Genomic DNA, 12,686 nt, shown 5'->3' with positions numbered 1-12,686 from the left:
AAAAGCCTACTCGGATGATTTCCGAGGTAGGGTTGTCGTTCTATTTATATTGGGCTCATAGCCGGTTGTTACAGAGTTTGTTACAATATCAACACAACATCGTATCCAATACAAACTACTACGATGTCTAACAGCGTGGGCCTGGACTGGTATAGCTGGAGGAGGAAGACGATGCTTGGAATAAACGCCGGCACGCTGGAACCACCGATGGTCCCGCATGAGCCTCCGGGCCGGGTTTCGTTCAGCGGAGCATGCATCATCAGTCTCCCATCTCCACAAGTTACGGACCAAACCGAACATTGATGATCGTCTTCCAGGTGTCTTGTGCTCCCTTGTCGATCCCAGTAGGCCAGACTTTCCGAACAACCATGATCGGTCGACGGTGGTCCGCGCACGCACCCACCCTGCCAACGACACCGGGGTATGGCAGAGAGCCCTGGGTGCCATGAATCACCGCGAGGAGGCTCGATCGTGTCTAGAGTGGAGGGCGTCCCCGACGGCGGGCCCTATTTTAGACACCAAAACTATCTGTTGCGGTGGCGCGCGCACTAGCCCGCGGTCCATATCCGTTTTGGGGTGCAGTGTACATAACGGGCTATTTCATTCGTGGCCTCGTGAGGCTAGCTCCGCCACACTGCCTTAAGCAGTGAACTAAAGACGGTCGGCTTCACTAACCAAAGGTTAATATAAGCACCACCGTTTCCCGCCCACGCCACATCTTCCTGTCATGTTCTTCCGCCGGCGCGAGCAATTTTCCACCCGCTGCCCAGGCCACCGCTGCTATAAACCTGAAGTGCCGGACTCTCCCTCCAGGCAACACATCCACGACCATGACTTGCCGCCATCCCACCACTTGGTCCAAGACGATTGAATCGTAAACAAAGGGAAGGAGACCTGCTCCCCTCGCGTCGCCGAGGGGGCGAAACACTAGCGCCTCCGCCAACCCTTCTCCCCTCCAACTCCTCCCTCCTCATCGCCCCAGAAACACTCCCGGTCTAAGATTACAACGCCGATGAAGGGGGCAACGGGGATCTGGGCCCTCGGCTCCCTGCGCACTGAATAGGCCGAGGACCTCCGCGCTAGGCTCGCCACTACTGTGGCGGCTGCTTGGCGGTCTCCTCCTGCTCCGATAGCTGGCTATCCGAAATGGCCTAGGTAAGGGAGGCGTCTGTCGATGCTCTGCTTGGTGGGGGCTTGGGGAATCAGAGCGGTGGCACTGAGTTGGTGGGCGACGTCGCCTCTCCAGAGGGGTGACGCTCGTGTGGACGCTGGCTGCCATCCTAGGCTGCGTGGGCAGCGACTAGTCGGCAGGTGCTGGTCCGGCGTGTTGACCTCTCTGGCGTCACGAGCATCAGATCTGAAGGACGCCCTTCTTCTGTCAGATCTATGGCCCTGTCTGGCCGCCAGATCTTGGCTAGGTGGGTCACGGTGGGTCGGTAGGATTGGGACTCCGGGAGAAACCCCTGGTCAGTGGCCACGACGATGGTGGCCCCGCGGGCATCATTCCCTTGTTGGAGGCACCATCAAGAATCCCCTCCCTCCTACCATTCCCCGTAGGCCCGGGTGAAAACCCAAGTCCTCTTGGAATGGGCAGCGACAACGCCTCCAATGTGGTGTCCTTCTTGAAGGCGTTGTTTAGGGTAAACGAGGCCGTTTTTTTTTTGGTTGGTCCAATTCGTTTGGAGGTAGTGGTTGGTTTCTCCCGTGGCACCTTCCTTCGGTTCTCCTGCGAGGGTGCAAACTTTTTGTGTTGCTGCTCCTTCTCGACACCGTAAGCTTGCGTCTGACTCGGGTGTCCCCTCATGTCCGTTGTTGGAGTTGGTCTTTTGGCGTCTTGGCCGTTCTTTGTGCTGAGGTTTTGTGTCTGCTCTTTGGTCCCAGTGTCATTGTCTTCCGTTCGAGCTCTAGGGTGAACAACTCCAGCCGAAGGTGCGCCACCCTTCGATCCAAGGCGAGGGCGCAGGGGCCTCCTCCAGCTTCGGAGAAGGATCGTGGATCTTTACCCTTTGGCGTATGCGCAGGCTAGTATCCCCTCGATGGCGAGCTACCTCCGGGTGTCAACTTTCTCTGCCTCCCGTGTTTGGCTTTGCCTTGGTGGATGAGGACTCCGACGATCAAGTGTGATCGTGTGTGTTGGTTTCTTGTAAGGTGATCTCTCAGCATCTTGTATCTATAGCCGTTTCTGGCTTTATTAATGTAAAGCTGGGCACTTGTACCTTATGTTTAAAAAACTTGGGCCGAGATAAGCCATGTCATGGCTGAGCGGTACCCTCCCAGCCCGACAGCAAGCACCGAAGAGAGCAGGGAGGAATAGGACGAGGACAGAGGCAAAGAGGACGACCTTCAGGCATCGACGGGCGTGGATTAGGCCGCCCTCCTCGAGTCTCCAGACCGGTGACGGGCTCTAGAGGCATCTGTGGCAGCCATCGACGAGGTCATCATCTCCAGATGTCCCGCCATGGAGGAACGCGGCCGCTAGTTCATGTCGAAAGAGCAGCGTGCATGGGAAGTTCTCGGCAGAAGTGGGTGCCCCTTCCCCTCAGTGTGCTGCCCTCAAGCCCACACTGGAGATAGAAGAGGCCACAGCCTCCTGCCAGTGTGCTGCCATCGTTGTCGTGTAGACGGCTATGGCGGCCGTGCGGCTACGAGAGGATAAGATGGCGTTCACGATGTGGCAGTCGGCTAGGGCCACCAAAATCGAACCATCTGCCGAAGCAGAAGCGACGGCCTTGATGAAGGCGGCGGAATGTGATGACATGACCACCGTCCGCATCAGGAGGTGTATCCTGGCCGCCGCCGAGAGGATGCACCGGGCTAGCGTAGCCATTGCACCGTGGCGTGCAAGGCGGCGAGGGTCGAGGAAGCTCTGGTGGTCGTCACTCCGTCGAGGGCCATGGCAGGACCAGTAAGCGGCAAGGCAACGAGGGCCAAACTAGATACGATGATATGGGCCACAATAGCTCGATGTAGTTTAATTCTAGGTTAATTTTTTTTACTTTAACATGTAGTGGCTATCAACAAAATAGATGAAATTTCCTAGCAACACAAACTTGCGGACCATATGGAAGGACACCGCGACCTGTCCACCGAACTGCAAAGGCAACCCAAATTTACGCTGGACACGATCCGTTTACAGATCATCGTTGGACGGCGCTTCCGGTTGCTGAAAGTTCACTCCCGCGAGCGATCGTTGACCGAAAATGAAGGGCCCTTCAATTTTGCCTCCCAACCTTCAATAGTGCAAGTCGAGTGGGGATTTGAGGGTTTAGCCTTCGAAAAAATTTATGAGTTCAAGAGTATGAGGGTTATGTTCCGCGCCTCGTTTCGACCTCAACCCTAGAAAACAGTTATTTTAATGGTTGGACCAGTTTGAAGGTACTGCTAGTGATGCTCTTACTGCGGATAGCTTCTACACCAGATGTTCGTTTGCAGGTCACAGTTGGTGATACCCGGAACACGTTGTTGGCCGGAAACGGTTCATGGACTGGACGGGACGTGCTGACCGGGACCCCGCCGGTCGGGCTCGCGGCGCACTACCGTCGACTCCCCCACGTACCCCAAGCGCGCGCCAAGAAGACGACGGGCCCCATAGCCTTGCCTCCCCAGCCTGACAGCTGCGCCAACGCCAGCCCACCACCACTCCGCTCGCCGCTGCGTCCTTCTCTCGAAAGGAACCGCTGCGACTGGCGTGGCTACAGCCTCCATCGATGACGTGAACGCCTCGCCTCTGTGAAAAGCGTCGCAGCAGATGCGGCGTCGTCCCCCGCCCCGCCCCGATCCTTCATTTATTTATTCCCGTCGTAGCTCGTGTCAGCACAAACCACAGCTTGATAAGCTTCCCAGTCTACGGCCGCCACGAGATCAGGCACACGGAAAGTGCCGGATCAGAGCATGGTCGGAGACCCGGAGATAGAGAGATCGCCGGAGACGGAGCTGGAGACCGGAGGCGTCCGCGCCATGCTGCCCGTCGGCTCCCTCGTCTCGCCTTCCGGGGACGAGGTGCGTCCAAGTGTCCTCCTCCACTTCATGCTCTGCTCCTGCTAACTCGGTTCTTTCGCCTTTTCTTCTCTCATCCGTTCTTCGGTTGGATGTTCCCTGCTGCTTTTTTTGGGGAGTTAAAATCAAATAAAATCCACTCACAGCCCTGATAGCTAGATTCGATCAAGCACATGGTGGTAAGTCGGGCAGAAAATAGATTGCATAATACATTAGATCCAGCTTAAATTTTCACAAGATTTGCAGCTGAAAAAAAATCCCACTTAACTTTTTAACTTGACTTGTAACTAAAAAAATATCGGTTGCAATCCATTTGCAACAAAATATCAGAGTTGCAATCTAACTTGAAACTTTTGTTTTTTTTTTTATAAAGGATGCTTTATTACTCTTGGGAAGCAATTACATCCAGCCTCTGCATAACCAGGATGCACACAGCCGTTTATGATAGTCAAGTCTAGAATAAAAAGATATAAAACTAGAAATTAGGCGAAATACATATCGGAACGATGAAACGTAAAACGCCTAAGATGGGGGTGGGGCTTCAATCCGTAGACTATGCTGCCACCCATGTAGGGAAAAAGTATTCCTCGCCGTAGCCTCCAATCGTGTACAGACCTCCGTAAATAGGTCTCGGTTCTCTATACGCTGAAGAGGCAACCACGAACGAAGAATCCCCGTACATCTGTAGATAACCTGCAACAAAGAGGAGTTAATGTCGTTAAAAATCTTGTCATTTCTACTCAGCCAAAGCGCCCAGATTATCGCTAGCGCCCCCACCCTAAGAAGCAACTTGAACCTTGAATCTATACCATGAAGCCAATTACCAAAGACATTGGCCACACTAGTGGGAGGATACAAGGTAGACGCTACTTGGATGACAGACCAAATAGATCTCGCAAACTGGCACTGGAAGAAGAGGTGTTTAATAGTTTCATCATGATGACAAAAAACACATCTAGAGCTTCCTTGCCAATTCCGCTTAATAAGATTATCTTTAGTGAGGATGACTCCTCGACGAATGTACCATCCAAAAATTTTGATTTTTAGCGGTATCTTCATCTTCCAAATTTTCTTATTATTATCAACTGGTAAATCAGAATGGATTATGGCATTGTATAATGATTTCACCGAGAAAGAGCCATCTACATGTAAATTCCACCTAAATTCATCTGGTTCCGGTGATAGAATAACATCCCCCAACCTATGAATTAAAGCATTCCATGCCTCTAGCCTTTGCCCGAGCAAAACGCGTCGAAACGTCACATTCGGTGGAGAGGTGGCCATCACCGTGGCAATGGTATCCCCCTTGCGACGAACGATACTATACAACGCAGGATACTGTTCATTTAAGGGTGCATTGTCCAACCAAGCATCCTCCCAGAACCGTATCTGTGCTCCATTCTTAATTGAGAAAGTACCATGACGAAAAAAGTCATTTTTTGACGCCATTAGACCTGCCCGTAAGTGTGAATCACCAGGTCTCCAAACCACCTGGGATAACGTCTTGGAGCCGATATACTTTCTTCGGAGTATAGTTTGCCAAATCCCGTCCTCGGTAAGGAGCTTGAAAAGCCATTTACCTAGCAGAGCTGTGTTTTTGACTTCTAAGTCATGAACACCAAGCCCGCCTTGATCTTTAGGACTACAAACTACACTCCATTTAACCAGTCGATACTTCTTTTTCTCACTATCTCCTTGCCAAAAGAATCTGGATCGATAATAATCGAGTTTGTGCAGAACTCCTTTTGGCAAAAGGAAGAAAGATAACATATACAGTACCATATTTGTCGACATCGAATTAATGAGTACCAATCTTCCTCCCGGAGATAGTAATTTGCCTTTCCAACTACTAAGGCGCTTCGTAGTCTTTCCTCTACTATTTTCCATTCAGCGATCGTGAGTCTCCGATAATGAATCGGAATACCCAGATAGCGAATGGGAAATTGGCCTTGCCCGCAACCGAACAACTCTGTATAAAGAGCTGTATCATTTTGGGCATCACCGAAACAGAACAATTCACTTTTATGGAAATTAATTTTCAATCCCGATAATTGCTCAAAAGCTACCAAAATTAATTTCAGGTTCTGAGCTTTTTCGAGATCATGATCCATAAACAGAATTGTATCATCGGCATATTGAAGGATTGATAAACCACCATCAACCAGATGTGGAATCACCCCTTCAATTTGACCATCAGACTTGGCCCGCTCTATGAGTATTGCCAGCATATCCGCCACAATGTTAAATAACATCGGTGATAGCGGATCCCCTTGGCGTAACCCTTTTCGTGTTTGGAAATAATGGCCGGTGTCATCATTGACCCGAATTGCCACACTACCTCCATTCACAAAATCATTAATTAGAGCGCGTCATTCAGGAGAAAAACCTTTCATCCTGAGTGTCTGTTGTAAGAAAGACCACTTTACTTTATCATAAGCTTTTTCAAAATCTAATTTTAAAATAACCCCATTTAATTTCTTAGTATGCATCTCATGTACCGTCTCATGTAAAACCGCCACTCCGTCAAGGATATTTCTTCCTTGCATGAAAGCTGTTTGAGATGGTCGAACTACATGATCCGCGACCGTATTAAGTATAATGGTGGCCACTTTCGTGAAAATCTTGAAACTTACGTTTAAGAGGCAAATAGGTCTATATTGTTGAATCCTTTCTGCTTCATTAACTTTTGGTAACAAGATTACTTCACCAAAATTTAGACGAAATAATTCTAGTTGTCCAATATGCAAAGCACTGAACAAATCTAGAAGATCCCCTTTAATAGTATCCCAGAAGGTTTGGTAAAACTCCGCTGGAAAACCATCTGGACCCGGTGCTGTGTTGCATTCCATCTGGAAAACAGCTTTCTGCACCTCCTCCTCTGAATAAGGTGCAGTAAGTAGTCCGTTTTCCTCAACAGAAACTTGGGGTATGTCAGCTGTTAAGTCCTCATTTAGAGAAAATGAGCTTTCATCTGGAGGACCAAACAAGCCTTTATAATAATTCGTAATGTACGACTTGAGTTGCTCATGACCTTCAATCAACCCTTCATCTTGGATAAGAGAATGAATACGTTTTTTCCGATGTCTCCCATTGGCAATACCATGGAAATATCGCGTATTGGAATCTCCTTCTAAAATGAATTGGGTCTTGGATCGTTGGTACCATTTGAGTTCCTCTTCGCGAAGTAGACTCGCCATCTGTGCATTGGATTGATTCTTAACTTCAACCTCTTGCGCAGTCAACGGTCTTACCTCAGCAAAAGCCTCGAGCTCATCGATTAAGGTTGATAAGCGAGACTTTTCTTTTTTAAGAATGCCTGCCATATGGGTTGCCCATCCAGAGAGATGTCTGCGCATTGCACGCATCTTATTGTTCCATCTCACGATTGGGGAACTACCACCAACTTGCCTTTCCCAAACCTTCTTAACCATCTCATGAAACCCTTCTCTCTGTAGCCAGCCAAGTTCAAATTTGAAAGGCCGCTTACAAACAGGTCTAGGGTTCCCAGTAGTTAAGAGGATAGGAGCATGGTCAGACAATTTTTCAATACGTTCTAGTGCGCGGACAGTACACCATAGGGTATTTATCTTCCCATTCAGCATCCATCAAGACGCGATCTAGTTTTTCGTATGTGGGCTCAGGCAAGCTATTAGCCCAAGTAAATTGTCGACCTGACATAAACACCTCTCTCAAATCAAGACTATCGATGACAGCATTGAATAAGAAAGGCCAATGTCCATCAAAGTGGCCTTTACTTTTTTCATGAGGAAATCTTAGTAAATTGAAATCACCACCGATCAAAATCGGGTATGGATTATCTTTAGCAAGATTTACCAACTCACGTAGAAAGTCGGCCTTAAAAGCGTCCTGGGCAGCACCATACACAGCAACCAGACTCCACATGAACCCATCAGCTTTGTTCTGAATGTCGAGTTTAATGTGATACTCACCATCCGAACTAGCTAAAACCGTCATGGTGTCTATGCGGACGCCAAGTAAGATGCCCCCGCACCTACCACGAGGTGGGCGAGAAAACCACCGAAAGTTAATCCCGCCCGATAAACGGTCGAGAAAACTCGTGAGAAGCTCCGCCTACCCGTCTCCGATATTGCAATGAAATCTAAATCATACTCTCTACAACCATCGGCAATGTGCGAATGTTTAGCCAAGTCACCAAGACCTCTGCTATTTCGAAACATGCCAATCATTGAGAAACAATTTTAGATTTAGATCTCTTAAAATATCTACGAGACTTTTTACCAGGTGACGACCTAGAACCACGCGCTGAAACTTTTAGATCATAAACTGAACTAAGCTCCGAGTGTTCTAAGTCGACCTCTGATACATTACCAATAATAGCCGAGAGAATCTGACCATCTAGGATGCCATCATCATCATCATCGGCTACTACGGAGGTTTCAGGCCCAGTGTTAACATTCGGAACAACCGTTAAACGGTCAAGTTCCGTCTGTCTCAACATCTTAGCCGAAACCAGGATCTCATCAGATGTGTTACCCAATGAGACCCCGAGACTACTTAAATTAGACGAAATACGTGAATCAGAAAAAGAAATAAAGGCTTGGAAGGTTGTTTCATACCAGCGTTGTCGAGGTTCATCTCCGCCTTGCGTCTCATGGCACGCTGCATGACATCCTCATCCGTAGCCCCCGATCCATCCTCCGCAACGGTATGCCGCCCGCTCCGTCTCACCGTCGGCTGAACGACAGGCGGAGGAGGAGGAGGCCGCTGCAAGGTAGGACTCGGCGACGGTGAAGCCAAACTCGACGAAGAGGCCATCGACGCGGAAGAAGAACTCGGTACTCCAGGGGTAGGTGTCGGTGAGGCCCCCTGAAGCAACTCCACCCGCGGCGAACCTCCCTCCAGAGGCGGCAGCGGCGAAGCTGGCATACCTTCCTCCCGAGGTGGCAGCGCCACAGACTCAGGGGTGGACCGGCATGGCAGCGAGTCGGACGTCGTCGCGACCAGCTGTCGCATGGCCAGCGAGGCTCCCTCACCCGGGTACTGTAGCTGTGAGGCCGCCTGGGCCTCCTGGTCGGGCATCGCCTCCGGCGCCTTGGGCGACTGCCCCGAGGCCGACGAGGCCGGCTGCTGCTGCAAGGCCGGTCGCACCAAAGGCACCGACGGCAGCTGCAGCTGTGCGGACCCAGCCGTGGCCAACCCTACGAGTGCTGCAGCGGTGAGGCCGCCCAGCGGTGAGGCCGCCCGGGCCTCCTGGTCGTGCAGCACCACCGGCGCCTTGGCCGGCTGCACCGAGGCCGACGAGGCCGGCTGCTGCTGCAAGGCCGGTTGCTCCAATGGCGCCGACAACGGCTGCTGCTGCGCCGAGACCAGCTGCTACTGCAGCGAGGACCGCGCCGAAGCACCGGACCGCTCAACGTGCGTCGCCGAAGTCGAGAGCGACCGCTGCGGCGGAGGCACCAAGTCCATCTGCGGCGAGGTAGAAGACGGAACTGGTGCCCCCCGCTGCAAACCCGGTGAAGAGGCCCGTGAAGAAGTCGAAGAAGCCGGACGAGTACGACCCTACATAAAAGACCGAACTCTGGACGGTGAAGCAGCACGAGAAGACGTCGGCGGTGTAGCAACCAAGTGTGGGCACTCCTCCCTAGCTCGAGCCACGATCTCACGACCTCTGCTCGTCGAGGGCGAGTGGTTGAACGGAGTCAACGCCACCTGCGTAACTGGCGCCGCCGAGGTACCAGAAGTATGTGTCGGAATATGTCCATCAACATCCATATTAGCAGACTCCGGCGCCGCATCAGGTGCGGCGTCATCAAACCTCTCCTCCTCAGAACCGTGCGCTCCATCATCATCTCCTCCGTCCTTCCAGAAATAAGGCCGGAACCGAGTGTCTGGCTGAAACCCCACTGCCTCACGACGGAAACGAAATCTATTGGTTGTAAACTTGACTGGGCACTAAGTTAATTTTGATTTTTCTCAGAATTAGCAATTCAGTTTCAAGATCAAGCTAGTAAAAAACTATTTGATGAAGCAATCATGGCCTTAACACACCTCGCTGAAATGAAAGGGCGTGATGGTAATAATCTTGGCCTCCCTTTTGCTAGCTCTTACAAACTCAGGACTCTCAATAACCAAGAGAAGCCCTATATCCAATCCCAAACAAGGTCCCTAGATTGTTTTCTTCTTTGCGAATTTTTGCCTTAGAAGTTTCATCTCGATGAGCCAGAGTAAAGTACTCAGAAACTCTTGTGCTTCGCTTTTTCATCCAATTTTCACGGCCGATGAAAAGGTGGTTTTCGCTTAACCAAGCCTCCGCCTTTACGACTTGAGCCTTCCGTATTCGTACACACGTCAAGAATCAGAATACCCAGCGTACCTCTCGACATGTGTCTGTCTATCCAAAGGTCGATGGTCTTCTTTTTCTGCCCGCACTATTTCTTTCTTTTTTTCCTTCTCTTTTTGCCATCATTTCGCTTCCTTTTCCGCGAGTCACGATCATGGCTCGTGTCTAACCTAGAGCAGCGAACACGTGTCCTCTCCACGCGCGCAGGTGCAGCTTCCGGAGCTAGAGGGCAAGGTGGTCGCCCTGTACTTCGCGGCCAACTGGTACCCGAGGTGCGAGGCCTTCACCCCGGCGCTGGCCGCCGCGTACGGCCAGCTCAGGGACCGCGGCGCCGGCTTCGAGGTGGTCTTCGTGTCGTGCGACGAGGACGCGCCGTCCTTCGAGCGGTTCCACCGCGGCATGCCGTGGCCCGCCGTGCCCTTCGGCGACCTCCGGCGGAAGAAGGGCCTCAGCCAGGCGTTCCAGGTCGAGGGAATCCCGCGACTGGTGGTGCTGGCTCCGGACGGCGAGGTCATATGCTCCGACGCCGTGGAGCTTGTGCTTCGGTATGGTGACCCGGCGTTCCCGTTCACGCCGGCGAGGGTGGCGGAGCTGGAGGCCGACGAGCAGAGCAAGTTCGCCTCCCAGACGCTCGAGAAGCTCTTCTCCGTCAGCTACGTGAATGGTGGCAACGACCAGGTAGGCAGGTACTACCGTGTGTTCATTGTTCTAGGCGTATGCATGGTGTGGATCATGAGCTAGCAAACATTGCCATTGATTCCATCATGGCGTCATGCATGTGCATGCATCCAGTGACTAAGGAGGGCTAGCTGCAGGTTCCGATATCGAGCCTAGTGGGGAAGACGGTGGGGCTCTACTTCTCGGCGCACCGGTGCGAGCCCTGCCTCAAGTTCACCGCGCGGCTGGCCGCCATATACGTCAACCTGAAGGGCAAGTCGGAGGACTTCGAGATCGTGTACATCCCTATGGACAAGGAGGAGGACGGGTACCTGCGGTCGTGCGGCGACATGCCGTGGCTGGCGCTGCCCTACGACGGCGCGTCGTCGCGGGCGCTGGCAAGGTACTTCGACGTCCGGGAGATCCCGACGCTGGTGGTGATCGGGCCCGACGGCAAGACGGTGACGAGGGAGGGGAGGAACCTGGTGAACCTCTACTTCGACATGGCGTTCCCCTTCACCGACGAGCAGATCAGGATGCTGCAGGAGCTGGAGGACGAGGAGGCCAAGGGGTACGCGCCGGCGCTGCTCCACGCCGGCCACCGCCACGAGCTGAGCATCGTGTCGGGGCAGTCCGGGGGAGGGCCGTACATCTGCTGCGAGTGTGACGAGCAGGGGTTCGGCTGGGCGTACCAGTGCATCGCCTGCGGCTACGAGATACACCTCAGATGCGGCCGGAACGTCGTCGACGGTGGCAGTGCGGGGACGGCCGGGCCGTAGGCAGGATCATGTACAGACAGCGGGTAATTTTACGTGTCATATCGAACTGAATATGGTGTATGTGCATGCTCTCTGCTCTGCTCAGACCAAGTTCAGGTTGCTCTTTGTGTGTGATGATAGAATAGGAGAGATGCGGGGTCGATCTGGACTTCCTCTTGTTTCTGATGAATTGATGCTTGCATAGACTAGTCTCGAATGCTGGCTGCAGCTGCAGGTGCCAAGCAAAAATAGTACAGTACTGGTGGAGCAATTCTTGGGCAAAGCCTTGTCCTAAGGAAACAAGAAACATGAAAAAGAAAATGCTGGTATATACAACAATTTACAATCAACTATATAGTGATATTTTGGTAAGGTAGCTCTATTACAGTGTGTGAAGTTCTAGTTACCTCTGTCCATAAAAGAATGTTCTAAATTTGTCAAAACTTGGATTTATGTAGACACTTACATTCAAATTCAGACAAATTTAAGACATCATTTTTTTATGGATGGAGGGAATACTTGTTTTGTGCCTCCTTTTTATCTGATGATCTAGCAACGAATGAATCTGTGATACACAAGCTTCACCGCGCTTGTTATTAGCTGATCAAACAGGTTGTGATACACAAGCTTCACCACGCTTTTCGGGACGTCGGCTGTCACGAATCTCCCTAAAACATCAGTTAAGATCACTATCTTCCCGGAATAGTTGGGTGAAAGTTCTGATTGCTAAATTCAGTGTAAACCTAATGTGTAAATGGTGTGGAGACTGGAAGAATATTTAGCCGAGGGTGGTATTTTTGGCATCAATCATAAGCTATGGGTTAGGCACTTTGGTGGTACATGTCAGGCAGGTATTTCTGGGTGAAGAAAAATAAGTATGGGCAGAAGAACAAATTTCTAGGGCGATGCTTGGTGTGGGTCAACACCATTAAAAGTTCCAGTAACTTTTCATA

The 12,686-nt window shown here is 51.4% G+C and overlaps 1 protein-coding gene across 1 annotated transcript; it reads left to right on the top strand.

Moving 5' to 3' along the window:
- The first annotated feature begins 3,891 nt into the window (after positions 1 to 3,891).
- On the top strand, positions 3,892 to 12,060 carry LOC124668655 (probable nucleoredoxin 2). Its single transcript, XM_047205758.1, has 3 exons — positions 3,892 to 3,999; positions 10,526 to 10,996; positions 11,134 to 12,060. The coding sequence occupies exons 1-3, from the start codon at positions 3,892 to 3,894 to the stop codon at positions 11,752 to 11,754; spliced, it is 1,200 nt and encodes a 399-aa protein (XP_047061714.1). The 3' UTR covers positions 11,755 to 12,060.
- Positions 12,061 to 12,686: the final 626 nt, after the last annotated feature.

This window comes from Lolium rigidum, chromosome 6 (genome assembly GCF_022539505.1).
Source record: "Lolium rigidum isolate FL_2022 chromosome 6, APGP_CSIRO_Lrig_0.1, whole genome shotgun sequence".
Lineage (NCBI taxonomy): Eukaryota > Viridiplantae > Streptophyta > Magnoliopsida > Poales > Poaceae > Lolium > Lolium rigidum.
The sequence above is the reverse complement of the archived record's forward strand: the minus strand, read 5'-3'. Positions and strand labels throughout refer to the sequence as shown.